The 25,150-nt window shown below is 40.9% G+C and overlaps 2 protein-coding genes across 2 annotated transcripts; both read right to left on the bottom strand.

Annotated features, from left to right (window-relative positions):
* Positions 1-276: 276 nt before the first annotated feature.
* Positions 277-16,733, bottom strand: LOC117056380. Its single transcript, XM_033167101.1, has 9 exons — positions 16,583-16,733; positions 15,523-15,640; positions 14,407-14,454; positions 13,182-13,322; positions 12,134-12,279; positions 9,482-10,142; positions 8,056-8,197; positions 6,927-6,988; positions 277-537 (listed from the first exon to the last, which is right to left on the bottom strand). Exons 1-9 carry the CDS (start codon positions 16,696-16,698, stop codon positions 388-390), a joined length of 1,584 nt encoding a protein of 527 aa, XP_033022992.1. The 5' UTR covers positions 16,699-16,733; the 3' UTR covers positions 277-387.
* Positions 16,734-18,497: 1,764 nt separating this feature from the next.
* On the bottom strand, positions 18,498-24,223 carry LOC117055682 (lymphoid-restricted membrane protein-like). The gene is made up of 5 exons (XM_033165846.1): positions 24,178-24,223; positions 21,393-21,509; positions 21,028-21,208; positions 19,397-19,458; positions 18,498-18,580 (listed from the first exon to the last, which is right to left on the bottom strand). Exons 1-5 carry the CDS (start codon positions 24,221-24,223, stop codon positions 18,498-18,500), a joined length of 489 nt encoding a protein of 162 aa, XP_033021737.1.
* Positions 24,224-25,150: the final 927 nt, after the last annotated feature.

The following is a 25,150-nucleotide window of genomic DNA, read 5'->3' as shown; positions in this document are numbered from 1 at the left end:
AGATCCCAGGTATAGAACTGTACTCTAAATCTAGCAAAATTATAATGATGTAAGATTTATGCAGCTTTCTAATCCAAAAAGAGGGAAATGATTCCAGTCCTCTGTTTTGTACATGTGACAAACCAGTAATGCTATTCATTGTCATTCTTGTGCATATTTTGTGTTTGTTTGTTTTAATTCTAAGATGGTCTGAGAATTCTATTGAAGGGTAGGGTTTAAATCCCTAAAAGAAGGCAAACAAACAAACAAACAAACAAACAAGGCCTCATTCACAGTCCAATTACATGGTAATCCTATTCATGTTTCCTTGGGATTTTAAATGATTAGGAGAATGGGTAGCATTCTTCTTGGTACATTTATTTACAGCAGATTTAAATAAGATGTGAGTTAACTCTGAAGACTATTATTCCCAACAAGGAAATAAACAAACCTATGGGGGGAAATCAATACTTTTCTGTAGTTCAATTCACTATGGCATGAAATAGAAAGCTCTTCTATCACTTTGATCTCCAGTCCAGTCCTGGGAATCTGATAAATCTGTGTTTGAAAATAACATTTTCATTTTCATTTTGATAGTCACACACAGATCCATCTGTACTATCGAAAACAACACTTGCTTGTTAACATCATCTCCATTATATGGGTGACCGCAGTGTTTTGTTTTGCTTTGTTTAAAGCTGCTGGTACTCACCATGAATTTGTTACAGTAAGTGTCACCCTTTTAACATTTGGAGAGGGGAAAGGTGCTGGTACTGCATACCTTCGAGTACCCCCAGAAAGAAGAAAAAGCACTGGGTGTCTGTATCTGCAAAAATATCTGAGAGTGGAAGGGTTAATTTTTTTAAGCCATCTATTTTAATTCTATGGATCATAAAAGCAGTCTCTTGGTTCACAGTCAGTACTTTTCCAAAACACTTTTACATAAGTATCATTTGCATTACACACACACACACACACACACACACACACACACACCACATTTTAAAAACTGTACTGGATAAATGTAGAAAATAAAGGAACTTAGGGAAATGAAGAGCCACCTTCCAAGAATCTGGTGAAAACCATTGTGAAAAGCAGGCAGAATGTAAACAAGCTTTGCTGAATCAGTGCTCTCTCATCCCCAGCCAGAGCAGGCAGAAGACATTTTGCTGCCTGAGCCAGAACAGCAAAGCACCCCCCCCCCCCGCCCCCTACCAAGTCAAGGTGCACAGTACCCAATAATATTTTGGCATCTGAGGCAATCACCTCTTCTCCCGTCTGGCAGGAAAAACACATAAACAAATAACTATGCATTTGCTGCCCTTCACACCCCAAAAAAGTTGCTTGAGGTAGGCACCTCACTCTGCCCAATGCAATGGCTGCCCATGTACAGGACTTACTCAAACTAGTTGTGCAACTACACAATGACTAGTGTAAACTACACAATGGCAAAAGATTGAACATCCTTGAACCCTAGGACAAAGATAGAAAAAGTGCAGTAAAACAAGTCTGAAATGGGGACATGTAATCCTTATGCAGTTTTGTAGATAATTGGGAGGCACATTCATGAGATAGATAGCACATTCTCTCTCTCTCTCTCTCTCTCTCTCTCTCTCTCTCTCTCTCTGTGTGTGTGTGTGTGTGTGTGTGTACCACCACAGTCTCTGTCCTGTTATTTTCTCAACAATATAGTCTTTCAGACTTCTGTTGAAGCTTAAATCTAAATGTGCATGGGAAAGTGTGGATCTATCCTAAAGACTAGGCTAAGAATGCATTATAATTCAGGTGTATCTATTCAGCAATTCTTGCAATATTTACTAATGATAAGCTACACAAAATCCATATCCATTCATATGTAGGTCTAATAGACTCCACCCCCCTCAAAGAAAGTGGTAAAATTGACAAAGCTAGAAAATAATATTAGGACTGGTTCCTAGCAGCATGGAAGACGAACATTTATCAAGTTTGCACAACTGGAAGTCATTCACCAATTTAAAATGAATAGCTGACATTCCGCTAGGCAATACAGTACAGGGTTGTTGTTTTTTACATGAAGCAATTATCACAGATGAGCAAAGATTTTTTTTAAAATGTCAGTAATCTGATGCAGAAATGTTTTTATTGGAAAACCAGACTGAGAATGAAACACTTTTAGTGTTTTTAATTTGATAATTAAGAAGGCCAAATACACTTAAATGTCCTAACTGAGCCAATACTGAATATTCCAGCAGCCAGAAAAGCAGCAGTTTTGCCAATCAAGAAATTTCATCACACAATTTCATCTATTATTAGATCAATAACTTGCCCAAATCCTTTAGTTTTCTGAAAACAATTGTATATCTTTAAACAGTTACATTGTTAATAGTCCATGAGACTGTAACAAAATACTTGTCTCATATTACATACAGTGACATAATACAGTACATATGTCACAGACATTTAAAGGGCTTTTTAGTTAGTATTAGTACTGCCACAGAATGTATATAACATTTTTAAGTGTTAACGGTGCCCATTTACTGTTCACCAAGAAATAGTCACACCATAATGCACTGTCACGTCCTGTTTCCTCTCCACGATCCTACAGGAATGCAAATAACATCCTAGCATAATCGACAAGTAAGTTTGTATATGGGTAGAACGTCTGTTAGCTATTGTGGCAAACCACTAGTCTAATCTACTATGAGCCAACACATGTCACTTGAGTCAAAAGGGTGTTTTACTTCCACTTATCTATTGCTAAATGCGCTCTCTCAAAATTTTAAGGCCAGTGAATATTGCTCCCAGTGAACCTGTGGAGGCTTGTCCATTAGGGCAGATGTGGTACTGCCCCATCAACCTCTGTCTGCTCTACCTGCCTACCTTCTGTTTTATATCCAGTCCAGGGGGCAGCACTGGCTGTCAGCTTCCTCCCCCTTAATGTCAGTGTTCCCATTGTAGAACTCAGTAGGGAGGTGGATGGGGATAAAACTAGAATTAGTTGACTCCACCTATCATTGGTTCTACTGCTGACCTCCCTGTCTTCTGCCCTACCAGTCCAATGGCCGACTTCCTTCCTAACAGTAGTGCACAGCAGCAATACTACTTCCCCGATTTTGTCCCATTCATTCTTCAGTTCTGTACCTTCCCATCTCTCTTCTGTACCTTTTCAGGCCACACTTGCTTTGTCCCTTGACCTGGGGCGGATCTACACTCGTGGTTAATAATGCATTATTAAAATATGACACCAGAGGGTGCTGCAGAGCTATGAGTCACCCACAATAGGGAAACTGCATGTTAAAGGTAAGGTGATGTTATAGAACAATATAACTAATAACGTTCAAAAGATTAATGTAGATCCAGCCCTGGTTTCTTGGCACTCTGTTGCTTCTCCCCCAACCATAAAGTCCCTTCTGATCTTAATTGCTGCGCAGATTCTACAGAGTTCTCTCCAATTAGCTCCATCTTGCCTGAATTCCCTGCCTCTTCTACCCTTTCCCCCAAGCCTCCTCCTCTTCCACCCCTCTCTCAATCTTAGTGCCTGGTTTACTCTCTTTCTTCAACCTCCTTACCTCTTGCCTCCTTGGTGCTCTCCTACAATGTCACCCTGTTCTTGTGTGCAACATTCCCTTTCTTCACAGAAGCTAGACCACAAACTATTTTTGTTCCCTGGGCAACTGAATGCTCCATGTCATTGCACTAGCTCAGCCAATCAATGTCAGAGGCTTGACACAAACACAATACAAAAATAGACAAATCTCTACTAAGACTAGTCTGTTACCTCCAAAAAGGCTCTGGTCCTTTCAAGCTTATCATACTGATGTTACTACCATATTACCACTGATACCAACTTTCCTCAGGCCACTGAGCCACCTTACAAACACAGAACGGAAATGTTTATGACTGGCACCTCTGGAATAACGTTTGTCATGGTCCTGGCCTTGAGTGATAGCTGAGGTTTGGAAAGAGAAGAGACTGAGCCAGTCAAGCCCATGGCCATCGCATCTTGAGCTGAAGAACATGACCAGGAGGTCTTGATACAAAACCTGAAACGTAGCAGCTTTGAACCTGTGGAGCCTGAGCTGGGATCCTTAGGCCTGCCAAGCTCAATTCACCCAAGAGGCCAAGCACCTCCTGCTCTACAACAGCACACAGAATGCAGCAGATGAGAAGCAATTGAGACACACAGAAAGCCTGGTTTGGGGGGGGGGGTATCCCTCTTAACAGTCGGAGCTCTCCAAGGTTCTATAGCTATGGTCTGTCTTGCCAACTGCTCCATTGTGTCCATGTGCTTCTACTCTTGGTCATGTCAGGTGAAGATCTCTCTTCCAAAGTCCACAAAGCCATCTAAACCACACATCTGTTATCGGATGCATGCCAAATCTTCCTCACAGCTTAGAAGGATGATACAAACAATCAGGGCTTTTTTTCAGCCAGAACTCGCCAGAACTCAGTTCAGCAATTCTCAGGAGGGCATCATTTCCATTATAAGAGAACAGGGGAAGTGTTCATGGTGAGTTTTGATACCTTTTTTTCTAGAAAAACAGCACTCCAAACAACCATGCTACCAGAGACCAAGTGTGCTTGCTCTTAGGCAGTCTATTCATCTGAATTCACTTAGACATAGACTAGGGAAGTGTTGGACATGGAGACGGGGCTTTTTGCCATTCTTGATCAACAGAATCAAACCCCACCAATACAGAAAAACTAAACACAAAAGGGGCTATCCAGTTTCATAAAACTATGCACCAAACTCTCTATACCTCTCTCTATCTATTAGCCGCCCAGAGTGCAAATAATAAATTATTATTATTATTATTATTACCTTCAAAACAAATGACAGAATGTACCAAGAGCAAATTGAAGTATTTCCACATGCACGTTTGCTTAGTTATAACACTAGAAGCAGTATTTATTTTCTATCATCACTCCTGCACTCCAAGAGCCTTCATAAGGGACCAGCACCCTTTCACTTGGAAGCCCATTGTCCGCCTAAAAGGTGGACTATACATATTGTAAATAGATTTAGAGAAATATAAATCAAACATCCCAAGCCCTTTGTTGTGAAATGTATACTATCTAGGAAAGGAAGATATGGACTTCTGCAGACAATACTAACTCCACAACATTCCACTGAAGCTTCTGCCCTGCTGTGCACATCTGCAGCATCAACTGATAATGAAATGTGGTATGAAAACCAATGTTCTACCACACAGTCAAGAGTGTCTGGCCATGTACATTTTGGCCATGGGTACCCCAAGACTGGATAAAGTATTTGTCACATACTGCTTTTGCCATGCATAAGGTTTCACAGATGTTCTTGGGCAATACTTAATTTCATACAGGTCTTAGCCTAGTTATTATAGATACATTTGAGTTATTTTATTCCAAAGAAATTTTCTCACCAAGAAATCAAGTACTGTAATGTTCTTACAAGGTACTATATTTTGCGGCCATAAATGAAACCTCTTTTCCATAGGTGGTGTAGAAGATACTCATTCTCTCCAATTGATGCCTAGAGCACACACACTAACAATAAAGCAAACCCTGTAACGTCATCCTATTTTAAAAGCACAAGGCATAAACAAATCTTGTTCTCAATCTGCCCTGAGAAATTCTAATTTTACACACAGCTTCTTGGTAGTGAAAGATGTTATTCTTAGTCAAACGTCAAGAGAGGCCTGGGGAACACTATTCTCCGTTCATTAGCAAGAGAATTTACTCCCCAAGGAAGAGAGACATGCCATCACAAACCAAAACTGTTAAACTATAAAAAGTTATTCCACACAGCTCAAGAATCCAGTAAAATAAGGGGAATGACAACTAACTTTTAAAAACTGTATTAAATGCAATTGTGAGGAGTCCTGAATGCTTTTACATTAGTAAAAGCTATTTAATAAGGATCATTTGGAAATTTGTTCAACTAGTTGTTAATTCTGCAGTCAGATTTTATAAGAGCAGAGTAACTTAATTAGAATTACAGTACTTGTACTGTATTTGTTTTAAAGTAGACCACAAGTATGGGAGTATAACAAACTAGGTTGATGAAACTGCATCACACTATAATCCTACAGTAAATGGGCACCATTTAGTGGATGGAATTCAACACTGCACTGTGACAAACATTCAGTCTGCACAGGCATATCAGCTTGCCAGATGGAATGATCCCACGTCCTCTCCCCCTGCAAACTGTTCTGGAGGTTCTCCTGAACTGCCAGAGCCAATTTTTGGAGGTGCAAGGATAGGCTTGGTGGGGGGAGGATATGGGGGGTGGGAATGCCCTGTTGTACAAGTGGAAGTCTTTATGCAGGGCTTCTACTGACAGGGTTCTGCCCAGTGTCCTGAATATACTATAACAAAATAATGTGGCATGCAGAAAGTTAGTCTAGATGAAGGAGGGGACAGGGGAAGATCCTAAAAAAAATAACTGTGCTTAAATCAGAATTGCATCCATTTCAATCTCTCTATCTCCAGCTAATGCAACTCAGGGTCCTCTATGTAATTTCTGCAAACCACCCATTGCCAACAAAAACCCATCTGGCAAGGCAATAAAGCTTGGAGAATCTGTTAGTTTATTCCAATTTATTACATCAGTACCCAGTTTTACCCACAGAGCACAATAGGGTTGCCAGGCAGCCTCTACTTACTAGAGTTAGACCTGCTTGCTGATCATGATGTAGTAGTTCAATATCCCACTATGAAAGTCATGAATATAGTTGTTATTGCTTTGGAGAAATTACTTTCAGTCTAGGATTGAATGAATACCTGTTCACTATCAATACCAAGAAATGCTCTAAGATACATTAAAAACCACTACACCAGGTAATGAATGAGGTATGGTGCTGTAACCCCAGTTTGCCTGGAAATGTAGGCATTAGAGGAAACAACTCCTACATGAATATTTGCCTACATGAATACAGCTTAATTTCAAATTTAAAATACCAAAGGTTCTTACAATCTCATTTCCTTACCTTGCTGGGTTTTCTGTTTTTCATTAGCAATGCAGGTTTTTCCATTTCAGAGTATTTTTCATCTGCTTGTACAAAGAGAACAGAGCAGTACTATTAGATACTTATTAAAATGATACAGTTGAACCACACAATAAATGCTAGGGAAAAAATGAAACTTTGCAGAAACAGTGCCATCCTTGCCTATGAAGTGTTCAAGCGTATAGGTGTGGCATATGTTTTTTCTCTATCTCAGGCAACAATAGCCTGGCAACCATAACCCATCAGAACAACTCCAGGCAATTCAGTCTGATTATACCTAGCAACAGTTTAACTTATCTTCCTACTCAACAACTGAAATTTAAATAATCAGGAATGATGCTCATGGAGATGCTGCATTCAAATAAATTTGCTAACAAAACCTGCAACTTTGAATCCTCTATATCTGATAGACTTTTAAAGTCGAGGGGAGGATGGGAAGCTGGCAGTTGCCCGCAAGTCCAGTGGCAAATAGTTGAGTTGTTGGGAAGGGTAAATTAAAACATAATGACATCATTTAAGGTAATGAGAGGGTGAGATTGTCTGGTTGGCAGGAGAAAAAACATGAAATTGAGTGACAGTCTTAACTGTGTGCTGCTGGCAAATAAAAAAATGGGGCAAATGTCACTATTTTGCAGGAGGGATTCAGGAACAATTTGGAAATATAGGTTGGTAGAATTAAAGAGGATTGAAGTGCTCTGTCACTCTTAGCACAATAAATTCATTTTTTGCGGTTAGGAAAGTGACATTCACTGAAAAGTCTGGGAAGAACAAATTATCAATGGAAAGATGCATAACCTCACTGCAAACAAATCAGGACAGATGCTAATTGTTGTATATCCATCCCATAAGCAAATCAGAATGAATGCTCAGTAAAGACATAGACTAACACTTAAGCTTTGAGCAAGCACATAAAGACGAATGCTGAATAGCAAGTCTGGAGGAACCCTAAGAAGGAATGTCATTTATTTCTGTTTGGTATATAGGATACAATGTTTGCTGAATACTTAAAGTCAATTTCATAACGCACCTCCAGGTTTATTAGCCAAATTGCATAGTGGGAGAGAGGAAACAACACTCTGTTTAGCGTTTTCTACGGGAAGTTTTTTCCTACCACTCATTCTATTGTTGTCTTCTTGATGTGCTGAACATTGATGAGCCATTGAAAAACAATGGGGTAGCTCATTTTTCATGCCAACGAATGTTACGCTGTCACTGCTGTGATTCAACTCCTCACACTTTGTTGGTTCTGCAGACTGAATAAACACAATATTTTAGTTCTGAGTATTAAAAGCTGCATTATCCCTGTAGAGATGAGAAAACATATGCTCTCGCTATGAAAAGCCGCCCAGCCAAAACCATGAAAAAGAAATGCTCCCTATCCAAAATGTCTGTAAGAGGCCTGTTGGTGCCATCTTCCAAGCATTAGCTTTGTGCAGTCCTCCTGAGTAATCTCCAACTGGCATGCTTTACCATGGACAATGAAGGAAGTTTAAACAAATCCTTCGGGCTCCATCAACCCCTCCTGCTCAAACTCTGCAGAGAACTCCTAAATGCGTAGACAGTGCTCTCTACACCTACAACATACATGTGAAGGCTATTTCAGACCTTATAATTAATGTGGGGAGGCTGGGCATGCTTTGGCTTGCTCCGTTTCCCCTTTTCATATAGTGTCTGAAAAGAGATAAACTGTATGGTCACATTAGCAGCTTAAAACACAGCAAGGTCAAATCACTGTGAGATGTGGTGGGGATGTCTTCACACAATGCACATGACCTTTTTGGTCCCTCTCTCCCATAATCTTCTGAACTCCTATTGATCATAGAATTGTAGATTTGGAGGGGACCCTGAGGATCAACTAGTCCAACTCCCTACAATACAGGAATATGCAGTTGTCCCAGGATCAAACCTGCAACCTTGGCATTATCAGCACCATGCTGTAACCCATAAAGCTGTGCTCATCTGTGCATGTGTTTTGGCTCTCAAACGTTGGGGGTGGTTGTTAAAATTTCTACACAGTCCTTTATCCAAGGTTCACAGGGTGGTTTACAATATAAAAACACAAAAATACATAACATAAAATAACAAACCAAAACAATACCCCCACAGTTTAAAAGGCCATAGATTGTTAATTGATTCCAGTAGTGGCTGGGGAAACCCAGTCAGATGGGTGGGGTATAAATAATAAAATTATGATCAGTAGTAGTAGTAGCAGGTCTACTCTGATTAACACTGGATATTATCCCCACACTTTGGCTGCTTTTGCCTTCTATGTGCTCAAAATAGCTTCAGAGTTGCTTTCAGGACCCTCATGTAGTCACCTATTTTAATAAAATTCTTTAACTATTATAGATAGACTATGGGTACAGATTTTAAAAATCTTAAATGAGCTAAATGAGTATGCATGTTGCTTGTTAACTGAAGCTTGGAAAATAAAGTGCATTGAAGCAGGGAAATTTCTTATGAAGGCAACAGAAATGAGCTATTATAATGCTCATTGAGCTTCAAATTATATTAAATATTTGCATTCCATACACTACCTGAGTGAAGTTTGGCATCCTTTTGTCCATTTGAAAATTCTCCTTTGTTTCTTTTGAGTTTTCCTGAAACAGAAAGTTTCCTTCCCCTTCAGAAATCCACAGCTGAAGTACTTTTATCATCTGTTGGGCGTATAGATTTGTCACATTGCTTTCTGATACACCCTCGCAGAGATCTTTGAGAATTCTAAGAACCAATTCTTTCAGTTTTATAGCTGCAGCTAGGTTTCCCTTCTGTTCTGGCTGAATTTTATGTTCCTCTTTACGTGACTCTTTTTTTTCATTTAACACAGTATTCTTGTCATTTGCCAATATCTTAGAAATTTCCAAAATGGCTTCCAGCCTTCCTTCTGGATTCCAACATTTTTTCCCTCCTAACAATTTTTTCCAGGTCTGACACTGTACCAATATTTGGTCTTTTTCTGGCGTTTGTGTTAATGTTTGGTTGCTGAAAGTGATGGCATCTACATTTTGCAAAGCTTTTTTGCTTAGATTGGCTCCACAGTACTCTTTGGAAGTTCTGATGTTCGCTCTCTCAAAGCAGCAACTGTCACAATTCATCATACAGTTTGTGGAAGCTTGAAACTCTGCTTCAAGTGTGCTTTGTTCCAATTGTTCATTTGTTTCGCCCAATTCCTCCTCCTCATGATGTTCAACATTAAGGCTATAAAATAAAGGGGGCAATAAAGATTAGGATTTCTTTTTGTTGTTGTTGTTTCCTTATGTTGGCAAGTTTTTAATAAAACTTGCCAACTGCCCATATTCAGTTGAGATACCATTGGCTTCTGAACCAATATTGCCATTAAGTTTTCCAGCCAACAGAATTGCCTTTGTCTTAGTGCTTCTGCCGCTGTGGGAATTCCAATGGGCACATGAATAGTCTTTGCACAGAAGGAATTCCTCATTTAAAATGTGGCCTTATCATACTGTGGGCTGTGTACTCCATTCAACCTTGATTTATTAACTTGCCTCCTGGTTATATTTAGAACAAGGATTCACTTTCCCATTTTATTTTGCCCAGCGCTAAACAAAGATGCAAGACTCTCTAAACACTAACTAAACCATAACACAGATAATAACACAATCCTACTAAAGAAAGTGAAATGTATACATGAGATTAGATGTTCCCGGATGGCAGGATTTATCTTTTCACTATTGTTAGTTTCCTTTCCCCTTCCTATTTTTGTTAGGTACCAAAAGGTTAAATTCTTTTTTTTTTTAATTTAATAAACAAACACCGCTAAGCCAAGTATTATAAAGATGTGCCTTGAAATCTTTAAAACAGTATTATATTTTATTTTGAAATTTAGGAGTTATAAATAGCTGGCATTTATCTAAGCCTTAGAGAAACTGGAGTGAGTTAAATGCCATTTTGGCTTAATCATAGCCTTCAAACACTACAAAAAAAAACCACCCAAAACCCTCTGGCTTCCACTCAGGCTAATTTACATTAGGTATAGTTTTCCCATTTATTTTTTATGTTCTATAAATGCATTATAATGTAAATATGTGACTTCCCGTTCAAAATGGATAACTAGGGCTGCAATCCTAACTGCTTACATAGCAGGAAGCCCCACTGAACTCAGGAGTGGCTAGGATTAAATGGATGAAACCCTAACTACTTCTGATGACCCTCCCTTTTTACAGCTTCCAGGCTGATTTTCTTACCATAAGTCCCCCAATCCCCCAAGAGAATTACCAGTCTTGCCCTCATTCAGGGATTCTTTTAACTTTAGCCCTGTGTGTCCCCCCCACCATTTAGTGGTGTAGCAAGGTCAGGTGGTATCCGGTGCGGAATAATTCAAAGGTAGCCCCACGTAATCCAAGTGGGAGATAACCAGAGCGTGCACCACCCTGGCGAGACAGTCTGCGGGCAGGTAGGGTCTCAGCCTGCGTACCAGATGGAGCTGGTAGACAGCCGCCCTGGACACAGAATTAACCTGCGCCTCCATGGACAGCTGTGAGTCCAAAATGACTCCCAGGCTGTGCACCTGCTCCTTTAGGGGCACAGTTACCCCATTCAGGACCAGGGAGTCCCCCACACCCGCCCGCCCCCTATCTCCCAAAAACAGTACTTCTGTCTTGTCAGGATTCAACCTCAATCTGTTAGCCGCCATCCATCCTCCAACCGCTTCCAGACACTCACACAGGACCTTCACTGCCTTCACTGGTTCTGGTTCCTTGGCATCCACGACTCCCTCCTGCCACTTGCCTTCTAAAAACTGTCTACTAGGTGACATCTGGTTGTCTACTAGACACTTATCTAGACAGAACAAAAGTTCAAGCTTTGACAATCAAAGAGGGAGTGGAGATTAACATGAGAGATATACAGATTCTTTTCTTCCTTCTATAGTTCATTTCGGATGGAGTCACACAATTGGATTTCCCAACACAAAAAGACAAATTACAGTCAGCTCATGACAGACATCCCACTCACAATTTGGCCTCAAAAATGTCCATCCCCGTCCCCGTCCCCCCCGCTTTGCAGCTGAACTCTTGTTGATAATGACATTGTTTGCTCCTATACAAAAATCTTGCAGCCAAGGCTCATCTATGTTACCCTGAAGCAACTCCAGTTAATGTCAGAAGGATTTACTTACAAGTTAAGTATGCTTAAGATTGCTGCCTCTTGACTTTATGAAAAACAAAACATACCGAGGTGATTTCATCCAAAGTTGTGGCCCTTCCAGAAATGTTTCTAATCTTTGTAGGACTTTGTTCCAATTTTCAATGAATGGGCATAAGTTGGCCAAAGTCTGTAATACAGTTACTAGCAAGTGACCCATTTTCTGTTTCAGCTCCTAGAAAGATAAGGATATAGATGTTTGACAGGAGAAAACTACAGAACAAAAGATGCTTTCAGGTGTTGAAACATATCACAGAGTCCTCAGTCCTGCGATTATAATTTATCAGCTGTAACAAGACTCATGAATAACTGTGAGACCAAACAAAATAAAAAATAAAAAATCCTTCCAGTAGCACCTTAGAGACCAACTAAATTTGTTCTTGGTATGAGCTTTCGTGTGCATGCACAAAGTGCAGCCTAGGTTTAATCAGAACTACAGGTCTCATAAAATTAGACTTTACTATCCTATAAGGTTAAAGTCTTAGAAAATAACCAAAAAGGAACATACCTTTTACTTAACTAGCTTCTACTCTGATTGTATAATTGAATACTGCCCTCTTCTGACACATTATCTAGTTCACATTTATTATTGTTGTACAAATATGATGTATTTGTTTGCTTTACATTCAAGGCAATTCTTGATTCAATACAGACATTACTGTGGTTACTTCCAGATGGGGCTTCATATTGCAAATAAGTTGTTCAGATATTGCAAATAGATTCTTGGTAACAAGATTTTCCGTAGGAAGTGTACATCCAGATTAAAGGGCAGGAGGAGTGAATAGACTTGACATTTTGATGTCAATGATGTTGAGTGAATGCTGTGAAAAACCTACATCCATAAAAAAAACCAATCCTAGAATAAACACCTATCTGGAAGTCGACTGTGACATACATACATTCTACATTTAGTAATCCCTTTATTATTCTCCACTTTAAGAAAAGAGGTGAATGAGAGATTAAAGGTTTGAGCCTAGTTAGGCAGAGAAGGTGGGAATTTGAGCATTTTTACTGCTTGACAGTCTCCACATATGAAACACCAGAATAAACATTCAGTAATAGAACTACCGTACTTACAATTTCTCCCATCAGGGCTTGCAACATGCTATCCTTCTGAGAGACTATTTCCAGTAAAAAGTTCTTAAAGTGTTCCCTTGAACGCAGAAACAATAATGCTTCAAACACAAAAGTATTTCTTTCCTCGTGGGCTTTTGTATTCTAATGCCAAAGAGATAGATTAGTGCAAATTACCAAAAGGATTGTATGTTAATGTTTATATTCTTCAGAATAGAAAGAATGCACACACATGTAAATGGATTTATAGTTTCTAACAGAGAATTCGGTTGCGATCCCCCATGAGATGGTTCATGTTATACTGCATACTCTAGATGTGTTGTTTATTTATGGCAGACTAAAATTTCATTCAGCTGCAGACTACAAAATTTACAAAGAAGGCAGCTGAAAAAGAAACACTTAAATCAGCAACATGGTTAAGATAATCTCTTCAGGCCAACCAGTTTTTTCCCCTAGGTGATTAACTCACTAGCACTGTAATCACCAAATGAAAGGAATTGAAGATGTGAGTAGTCTTCAAAATATATGAGATCTTGATCCAGCAAGACAAATGCTATATGCTGATAAAAATCAAACACCAGGTAAAAGAAATGTTTGAAATAAGATTATAGCATACTGAATAAACAAAATGGTAGTCCCCCCCTTTTAATATTAGAGGTTTCTTCAGAAGGGTTGTAGATTAGTGGCAGAGTATCTGCTTCAATCCCTGGCATCTCCCATTGAAAGACCTGTCAGAAACCTGAACAGCTGCTACCAGTCAGTGTAGACCAGGCATCGGCAACCTCCGGCCTATGGGCCGGATGTGGCCCACGAGCTGCCTGGTCACTGAGCCGCCCGCTTGGCAAGTCCCCTGTGCGCTGCGCTAAACCAGCGCAGTGCAGGGACTCACCGAGTGGCACCAGAAATGGCATCTGCGCACGCACAGACACCGAAAATTGCTTCTGCGCAGGCGTCTGGGCATGTGCAAAAGCAATTTCCGGTGCCAGGGACATGCGCAGACACGCTTTCTGGCATCATGCTGTGCATGTCCGGCCCACGGATGAGCTCTGTGGGATGGATCCGGCCCATGGCCGGATAACCTTGCCGGCACCTGGTGTAGACAATGGTGAGCTAGATGGACCATTTGTCTGACTCAATGCAGGGAGCTTTGTACATTTGCCCCATGGGCAAATTTTATTGCTACTTAAAAAAAAGCTGTTGTATTAATAAATAGAAACTTTGCACTTACCTCCTCTAGCGAAACAAGTTTTATACCAAGGGACTTCACGCTTTCTTTCTGTTTTAAGAAATGATGAAGTGCATGAAAACGCATTAGTGGGGGTGGGAGGGGGAGAGACTCAGGGCCCTTCTAGACAAACTACTTATTGAGCATTATGTGGAGGTAAGGAATGGATGGTTTTTTTCAGTCTGCACTATTGAATTTAAGGCTGGAAAAATGACAATGTAGCCAATCATGGACAGGGCTGGTTGAGAAAAGATAGCCCTTTTGTTATTACCACTGGTTTCATTAGAAAATCCCTGTTTTCATGAGTGTGTGAAAGGTATATTAAAGTGCTACACAGGCTGTGTGTACACACTGAAGCAGAGGACACACACACTCCACCAGCAATAGTGATGTCTCACAGCTGGATGCTACAATTTGCTGGGCACTATATTAAAATTTGCCCTTTTGGTGACCTTGAAGTATTTGCACAAAGGTCAGGACCCATCTACTTTATCCACAGTAGAAGCTGCCCCTGTAGCCCCTGGCAGCTAGTCTGGTGGTTGTATAACCACGATGGGTAAGCCAGAGTGAACAACACTTGGCCTCAAGTTTAAGGGGCTCAAAATGCCACTCACAATGGCTGGCTTCTGGGTTTGAAGGCACCATAAGTTATATGGTAAGGGTCTTGTGCTTGTCCAAAGGCCTTTCTGCAATCTGGTTTCTTAAGCCTTGACTCTCATGCACAATAAAGTACCCATAAAAACACCAATACAAGGATGCTCAGGGACAGTGGGTAAAAGGCCAAATTACCATCAAATCATTTGAAGCACCCTACATTCAAACCCACAGTCATTTCACTCATTACATGGCAGCAAACTTGAGTTTACTGCAAAGCATGCAGCTAGCAGGGAGTCACTGGCAGCAAATTCCAGATATCAGGATCAAAGTGCATACGAACAATGCATGAGTTTGAATAATAGTGTTATTTGAATTTATACTTGATGGTGTTCAGATTATTGGCAAGACGATTTAGAAATAAAATAAAGTTCCAAACATATTAGGGTCAAAATGTCAACTACTAATGAATTCATTATCTCTCTCAAAGCAGCAACCTCAGTAAAAAAATGAGCTGTTAAATACCAGACTTGCGACACATTTACGGATCACACCATTCTCTTCATGCAAGCTTGCCATTTTATTCTTGGTGTCTTCAAGTTCACGCCATATATATTTGTAGTTTTCTAAAGGCTTCTGCATGCTTTAAAAAAAAGGTTATATACATTTCAGTAGAGTCTTTAGAAAGCTCTTAAGCAGCAGCAAAGTTCACAAGCAGGACAAGGCACAAAAGCATGAACCAACAAGTTATATCGGGGTTGTCCCGCCAGTATGGCACCCACAGGTCTTGGTAAATTGTTGCTTCAAAAAGCCACAATAAGGTTCCCACTCAGTTCCTGCTTTCACTAGCTCAGTCTCTACTGTCCTGAATGTCCTTCAAGCATGCCCACATTTCATTGGATGCCAGGATTGGACACCCAGCCTCACACCTGTCCTGAACAGAGAATAAGTGAAAATAACTTCTCTCTGTGAGCAAGCACAATGGCGGCTGATACAGGTGTATTTCTCTACCACTGAGGGAGGGATAATGGGAGGGGGGCATGGCTAGAGCATTTTGTGGGGTTGTGTGTGTGTGTGTGTTTTGCTCCTTTAGATGTGGCAGCCATTATGCCATATTCCTAAAGCATCCATTTGGTTTTATGCTACACACCCCACAACATCTTTACAAAATTCCCAATGTTGCCACTTGCCTGGAAAGTCCCATGGAACCTACTGGGAGAAACCTCCAATTAAACGTGCATAGAAACAGGTTGCAAACTAAATAGAACATTAATACTGCCTACTTATAAAGTCAGAAAAGGTACTGCTTTGTAAAATGGAACTGAGCACCACCTAGCCTTGTTGGTTTTTAAACTACATGTGAGTACTGATCAGTAGAAAAGGCTATGTCAGGTTGGTGCTGTTTCTTACCCACCCACCAATCTATCCAAATACTTCTCTTAAAGTGATCCACTCAAGAAGTTGGATCTGTGAGTTGACCTTTTTGTACACTGGCAGTGCAGTCATAATAACATGCTTTCAAACAATGCTTCCAAAAATGAGAAAAGGAGAGAGAATATATACACACACGCTTAGAAAATAATACCTTGCCAGTCTGCCTCTCAGCTCTACAATATCATCTGTCAATTGCAGATAGGACTCCTCAGACAACTCCATTACTTTCTGCATTTCCAGTAATTGCGCAGTCATTTTCTTATTCATGTATTTTAAGTCTTCAATGCTGCTGTTTAAATCGAAAGCCCATAATAAATTAAAATGTAGGCCTTCAGTATTAAGACACCTTTTCCTCAGTTTATAACCTTTGGCAGGTTTACAAGTCATTAAGTGCTAATCTAATGTACTTAATATCCACCCACCCTGATCCAGTGTACCCATCCTAGCTGGGATGACATGAACAGAACGTGAGGAATAATCATGCTAATACTTGCTTGTCCAAGCCTTTGCATTAACCTTGCAAAATGTTTGATTACTGATTGGATTGATTCGTGGGCAAGAGCCAGGAAAAACTTGGCGGATGTGTATGTGCCTAACCCAGCCTCTTGGTGAGAGATAGACTACTGGGGAATGGCAATCTGGTGAAAACATGGAAACCATTAGTGGGTACATACGCAGGATGCTTGGTGGGTGGTAATATGATACTGAGCTCTCCCACTGATGTTGAACAGTGGCCTTGGGACAGAGGGAAAAACTAGTAACAGCATTATGTGCCTTTATCAGAGACAGAATGTGAGGAAAATTCAGAAAGCAGCTACTGCTAAGGTCCTGGGGCGTGGGAGGAACAGAACAGGGAATAGGCAATGTTATCATAGAAATGTAGGGAGTAGATGCTTGGCACCTGTTGCCTTGCTCAGCCTTCCCCCAACACAGACTTGGGTAGCATGCTGGCCTGCCCTCCCATCCAGTATTACTTAATGCCAGGTCAGTCTACAATAAAACAATTCTTATCCATTATTTGATCATGGGTGAGGTGCCCAATCTGGTGTGTTACAGAGAACTGGGGAGGTAGGGCTGGCTTTACCTAGCTTTGCATGCCTGGTAAGTGCCGTGCCAGTCAAGGTCGGAGGGATAGGGAGGAGGCATGGCAGTGATCCATAAGAATCCCACCATTCTCACCAGAAGGCCAGACCATCTGGGACCTGGGTGTGAGTTTGTACTTGGTGCTGGGTGCCAGACACAGAACAGGGTTCTAGTTGGAGTACTATCTGCCTTGCAGCCCTACAACTTCCCTGACTGAGATGGTGGAGAGGGGTAATGTTGCAGAATCCCAGGACATTAGTTCTGAGGGTCATCAGTATCTATGTTGATGCTGCCCTATGTGGGTCACTTCAGTACTTCCTGGCAGCCATGGCAACCATGGAGCTGTCTCAATACATCATGCACCCAATGCATACCACAGACAATGTCCTGGGTTTTTGCTACAGAGTGCACTGAGAAAAATCAGTGGGTGAATATTGCCCCATTGTCATGGGCATATCATTCACTAGTGAGGTTCGGATTGGCTATGACTCAACCAACCTGCAGGGGTCTAATACCTTGTCTCTGTAGCATCCTCAGTAAATTGCCCAGCAATTCACTGTTTAGAGTGGTAAACCAGCTGGTCTAGACCAGAGTGCTACCCCACCCCACCACCCCAAAAAACCCACCAGTAAATAGCCAGCTGTGAGAGATTTGTGAACCACTTTATGGGCAAAATCACCCAGATCTGTGCTAAACTTGATGCCACAGTTAGTTCAGGTCCATTGGAGGTCCCTGGACCACCATCAAATTATACCTGGTAGGATTCAGTTGTTTCAGCCAAGGACGTGGACAGGATTGTGGTGGTGAGGTCAATAACGTGTCTTTTTTGACCCCACCCATCATAGCTGATAAATTTAATAGAAGGGCATTGAGTTATGCCCACTGCCTTGAAAGAGGCAGTGGTGTTGCCCCTCTTGCAATGTAAACAGCAACACCATGCAATGTACACAGCTGAATTCCTTCAACTTTTATATTCATAAACATTACTTGGAAATGTCCACTTCAGAATCTCCAGGTTTTCCTTCATATATGTCAGCATCCTCATCAGATAAGAAGGACATCATATCTGTTCAAGGGAAAAAAGGGTGTTGTATTAAATGTAGTTTTGCAATACATATTGACATTGTGTTGGTGGCATTGGTTGTTCCAAGCTAGGTTTTTGGAACATTGTAACACAAACATGTGAGAAGTAGTTACATAAAATGAATGTGTAGATGTTGGCCATAATGCAAGTGTTAGGCATACTTGAGGCAGCATATCTAGTTTTCTTTAAATAAAAATCCAATACAATCATCGCATGAAAAACAGAAGGTGCACTTTGATGTTATCCCATTTTAACCTCACAACAATCCTCTGAAGTAGCTTAGACCACTGAGTAAGACTTAGTGGGGAATTGAATCCAGATCTACATTCAACATTCTGTCCACCACAGCCCCATTCTATCCATATTCACTAGACCAAATTTGCGCCTTCAAGTTAATGACAGTAGTAGTGGCAATTGTCCTTTATTAAGCATAGGCTTACGGCTTCTCCTGGATAATTTGATTACAAATTTCCCAGGACAGCCCACAAGGCCAATTCCAGATAGACAGGACCTGACACAAACACTGCATCTGTAGTACCAATTACAGGTAGGTAGCTGTGTTGGTCTGCCATAGTCAAAACAACAACAACAACAACAAAATTCCTCCCAGTAGCACCTTAGAGACCAACTAAGTTTGTTCCTGGTATGAGCTTTCGTGTGCATGCACACTTCTTCAGATAGTGACTACTGTAGTAGTCAGTGAAATAAGTCATGATTGATTCTGCTTTTAACAGAAAGAACACCAACATTTGTGAAGAATAATGCATGACTGGAGAAGTAAGCCATCCACCTACTCACCATTGCAATGCAAATTTCTGTTAGTGGTAGTGGTAAACTTGTCAACTTCTGTTTCTGAAATGCTAGGTTAAAAAAAAAGCTGTTCTTAAACCATCTGAAGGCATTTGGTAATGGTAAGGTTGATTTTTCAAGAACTTGCAAAATTCTTTTATTGAATTTATGCAAACAACTTCTTTATATTAAGCATAAGCTATAGAATTTACAGAGAAACCCTAGAATTAATGTGATAAAGATATTGTGAAGTAATATTTTGATCCAAATCTTATTTGTATTAACAATGATCTAGGGATTGCACTTCAAACTGTCTCTAAGTGCTTGAGATCTTCTCCACAAGTAGCTAGAGATAAAGGCTAAGGAGAAATTGACAGTAAGAATTTCCAGTTTTAGTCGTCAGCACTATATTACGGATGCATTTTCCAGTCACCTTAACAGTGAAGCCAAAAAATTAAGAGGAGAACATTTGGCTCCAGTCTCATCCTTATTTATATCCGGCAGAACAGAGAGGTAATATATGGAGAGACAGAATGCCCATGTTATCTAAAAATTACTCCTCTGTTTGTCTCCTTAGGCAACAATCAATCCAATTTTTCATACTTGGGTGCTTGGGAATCAGACAGTGCCTGAGTCTGAAAGTCAACAGCAGGGAACAAAACAGAATCAAATAATTAAGAGTTGTACTCAGTGCTATTTTTCTAGAAAAAGAGGTTCTCTTATAATGGCAATGGCACCCACCTGAGGGGTGCCAGAACTAAGCTCCAGATGCAACAAAAAGCACTGGTTGTACTATAAACCCTCCAACCCCTATTGTCTCCCTCTCCATGTGTGTCTTTCATAAGCAAAATGTGTCCTTAATAGACTAAAAAAAAAACTATACTAAAGAAGACCGTAAATGAAATAAATATCATAGCAGAACCCATACCTTATAAAACAGTTCCCCAAACACACACCTGCTGATTAACCTGAATGTAGAGACTGAGGTGATTTGCGGGAAAGAACTTGTAGGCAGGGAGGCAGTGCTCAACAGTTCTTTTATCAGTTTCCACTTCCCCAAATACAAACATCCCCCTCCGCCACCATCCCAGGCTATTGTTCCTTACAGTTAAGACTTATTCTGGAGTCAGAGTCCAGTTGGAAGAAAGCCATCTTAAGAAAACTAGCCAAAGTTGTGGCATTTTTGAGGAACCAGGTGTGCTCTTCAGCAATTCTCCTCTGCAATTTTTCTGCCCCCATATTACAATTACAATGCAAATACATTATCCTGTACATTTGTAACTGCAGTTTTAAAGTAAATCTTAAGAGAATCTAAGTAACCCATGTGCTTCATAACATGTAGCTCCACTACTTAAGGTGTGTGGATACTAGGGTTGCAAGGCCACAACTTAGTGGTGCTAGCTGCATCCTTTAAAGGGGCCTGGACATTGGGAAACAATAGCTTTACCATTCTATGTCTGGTCCCATTACCCACCCTGTAGACTATGCGGGCTTCCAGCTTTGCCCCAAAGCAGTCAGAGACCAAGAATGAAGAACAGAGTACAAGAAACACTGCTTCTGTGTTTTAGAAATTATATCAAATTGTACCTCAATTGAAGCCAATGGGGAATCAGAGAAGAGTAAAACAGACTTTCACTTACAAATCTTGACAGCATATGGCTATCCATTCTTTCATAGTTTCATGAAATGTTTCTCTGTCAACAAGAACATTTTGCCTTTTTGGGTCCAGCATGTTGTAGAGCGTGAGCATTTTACCATTCTCAAGGCTATGCCCAGTCATATCCTCCAAATACTTTATAAAATCATATGCAGGTACACCTTCTGTTAATTAAAAAGCAGAGGGGCAGGGAAGAAGCAGTGATTTTCATAGATTTTACATTGCAAACGTTATAAGGAAAGGTCGGGTAAGTTTTATTGAAAGATTACAAATAAATGTAAAAACTTTCACTGACTCTACACACCCAATTGCTCATAGAAATAAGATCTAGAAAAGCGTCAAACGTACCTGTTTCTTTAGTACTGCAAACTTCAAAAGCAATGTTGATTAAATCATCTTCCAAGTAATTAGCAAAGAGTGACATGTTGTTCGCTACAAATTCATCACCTGAAGAGCTGGCATTTCCTAAAATGAAAGTGGTGTGGAAAGATAGGATACTTAAAAAGAAAAACTGTAGATTTTCAAGAAAAGAGATTTTGTAATATTAACTGGCTCTGCCGAAGCATGTGTTGTAATCCTACATAACGTTTAGGACCAGATCCAAGAACCAAATCTATACGTATTAGCACTTCCAAAACCAGAGACAAATTTAGCACACTGAAATGAACATCCTGAACAGCATATAGGCAGAAAAAAGCTTTTACTACTGGAAACAGAGGATTGAACTATGTAAACATTGACTGTTTCCAAACAGGTGGTTCCTAGGAGTGAATAAATCATTGCTCTCTTCTACAAACAGAATTGCAATTGCATTTCCATACTAATCAGGGATATCACACATTTTCTCTATGTTCATCCTGCTGTGTTCACTCCACACCGGAAGCATGATGTAGCTGCTGTAGGTGGAGACGCTTCAGCTCCCCTGAGCAGCAATTAAAAATTATATTAATTGCAGGTGATAATTTATTAAAGAATTGTTTATTTAGCATAGTGATGGCCCTACAGATATGGATGGACTACAATTTTCAACAATAGATGAGGTTGGACTGTGATTCTTATGTTGGAGTCCAGAAACACTTGGAGGGCCAAATTGTCTTCACCCTGATTTACTAAGTGCTTATCTATTTGTGTTTACCCATTAAGTCCTTCCACATTCATTTTGGATTGGAAGTGTTCAAGTAGGAATGACACGCGATTAAAAATATTTTTACTCTTCGTTTTATAGTGCTGTAACACCTTTTCATTCAATCCAGGGGTTTTGTGTGTTTTGGGGACTGCAGCTCCCATCATCCCTAGCCACTGGCCATGCTGGTTAGGGGTGAGGGAAGCTGCAGTCCCAACAAAATCTAGAGCGCATCACATTGGCTATTCCTGATTTAAGCAGTACTTTGCTAATATTTTAATATATTTAGAATTATAGCTGGAAAAGTGTTTACCTTTTTATGGCTTTATCAAACAGTGCCCACAATTAGGAAGGATGGTTATAGTGTGTGTGTGATGAGGGATGAACACATTACTGCCCATGTCAAAATCATGCCTCTGAAAATAACAACAACCTGAAAAATATTGCTAAGGGTATCTGCTCCTGTAAATATGGTGCTACCCATCTGTCCTTCTCCAAAAACATCCCAGACCTTCTGTGTTAAGTAAAGAGATGAAACAAGCATTGAGAGGGTTACTATGGGTGATGGCCTTGGGTAGATACACACTACCTGTAAAATGTGAGTGAGTCATACATAGCACAATGATTTCATACAGAACAGCTATCGTGGGAGAAGCCATGGAGGAAGCTAGCTAGATCTGTAGCAAATGGAGTTCCGCTCCATGCCAAACATCTTTGCTTTTGCTCCCAGTAAGAGGCATTTTTCACAAATCCTGAAAGTACATATACCTGAGTTAATATATAAAGTTTCTCTGCTGCCACTTTGACTTTATCACACACTCTCCCCTAAACAATAGGCAGTGCAATATTAGTGACAAAATAGGAGCCAAACTGTTCCTCAAGTGGTTTGAAGGTGAGGAAACAGTTGTGGGAAACAATTAAGGAACAGAGCAGTATCCATTCTATACCTTTGTATGTGAGGGTGGAACACCACATTATCAAGAAACAGGGCTGAGAACATGTGTGCTTTCTTTTTACCGGTAAGTGAAATGCAGGGACACAGGAACTATTGCAGGAATGACCGTTCCCCACATCAAATGGGGTGCGCATTTTGTGTGGTCGCGCACAGCCCCCTTAGATCCCAGAGCAGCACCTGGCAGTTCGGACTGGCACCACATTCCCAGGCAAGATACCTGTGGTCTCTGCCAATCCCGCCTGGGGAGGTGTTGCCAGGAGATTGGCCAGGTGGGAGGAGGGACCACACAGTACACAATAGAGGGTGTAGCTTACCTGAGAAGCAGCAAATGGCTCCAGAGCTTCTCCCACCCTTCACTCCCTCAATTAACGCTTACTTTGCAGGTTAACAGCCGCTGTTGAAGGGCCGGAAAGGAATTTCCCTGCATTGGCAGGTTTTGCCTTTCCCGTAGCAATTTGTCACAACTTTGGTGGTTGCAGGCCTTGGACGGAATCCTTTAGTCATCTTCCTAAATGGGGGGGGGGCGGTGACTCCATGCCCCCAGTGCGGTAGCAATAACAGGGTTCCCGTTAAAGGGGCTTGGGGGGAGGCATTGGCCATACGCCCAGAGGTTGTCATTGCCCTCCCCCTCCAGCGTCGGCAAACCGGGGGGGGGCTATCTGCTTGAACACATGTTCTCCAGACTTAGCCCAATCCCCACACATGCTGGATAACCCTGAAGTTACCCAGACGCCCGACTGGGGGGCTGGGAAGGATAAACGCCCAATGCCTGAGCCAAGGTCTTCCTACATCTGAATCTTAATAAAGTTGTGGCCAATTTTAATCCCATAGCACGTTGTCTTGTGTCATTATTCCGCTCAGGGGCTGCATGGGGTTGGGGGACTCCGCCTGGCCACGCAAATAACTGATTGACAGGAATGGAGTGCTTAACTCTTACCCACACCTGCCTGTTTCCTTTCTCCTCCTTAATACAGTTTTCAATGTTTTTCCAATACTGTACTGCATGTAAGCTCAGGAAAAACAGCAGCTATTCAGTTGTGAAGTAAGACTCTTACCTGATAACAGCATGCCTTGAGAAGAAGTACTTGATGTGTAATTCATGTTTAGTGAACTAGATTCAAAGAGACGTTTTCCAATTTGTGTCTGTCCTATAACGCGAACTTCACTGAAACATAATAATAACAATACTTAGCTCCTCCATTAGTCTTTAGAGTATTCAAAGTATTTAACATAACAAGTACAGTCATACCTCGGGTTACATCCGCTTCGGGTTATGTTTTTTTGGGTTACGTACTCCGGTAACCCAGAAGTTTTTCGCTGCGCACGCGGTCTGCGCATGCGCAGAAGCATTCTGCACAGTTCGCGCATGCACGATATCGCTGTTCAGGTTACGTACTTTTCGGGTTACGAACGGCACCCCGGAAACAATTAAGTACGTAACCCGAGGTACCACTGTATTTAACATACATGTAACCACGCATGGTGTCCCAACCTGAGCTGAGAGAATTAGCAGAGACAAAAAGCAGAGCTTAAAAGAAAAATGGTTGCATTTTTTGCAAGCTGGAGGAAGAATGAGTTGGTGGGATCTGGCAGTTTGGATCCACTGCCATGAGAGAAACAGTACCCGCTTGGAGCTTAATGCTTTGAACCCTTTTACTATAGGCTCAGGTTGCAAAGAAGCCATATATCATAAAGACACCACAATCTCCGCTGTGTCTCATTTCCAAAGGAAACACAAACCCTGGGTTAGTTCTTGTTCCAACATTTCGGAGATAATACTGCTTTTAAGTATATGAAACACTTTTATTCTTGAACAAGGATCACTGTCAGTACGCACACACAACGTATGTTGCTGAAGGCTCTCTTGCATGTTCTGTTCATTTAGTTTGTCCTACATCTGCTTTGGGAACAGGAGGGGTAGTAAGTTGACCATAGCTCATTTTTTAATTGAAAATAATGTTCAGGCAGTGAATTTGGGTGCAATGTCAACAGATTTAGCAGTAGGCTATGTGATTTAGCAGTAGGTGT

Source organism: Lacerta agilis, chromosome 1 (genome assembly GCF_009819535.1).
Source record: "Lacerta agilis isolate rLacAgi1 chromosome 1, rLacAgi1.pri, whole genome shotgun sequence".
Classification (NCBI taxonomy): domain Eukaryota; kingdom Metazoa; phylum Chordata; class Lepidosauria; order Squamata; family Lacertidae; genus Lacerta; species Lacerta agilis.
The sequence above is the reverse complement of the archived record's forward strand: the minus strand, read 5'-3'. Positions and strand labels throughout refer to the sequence as shown.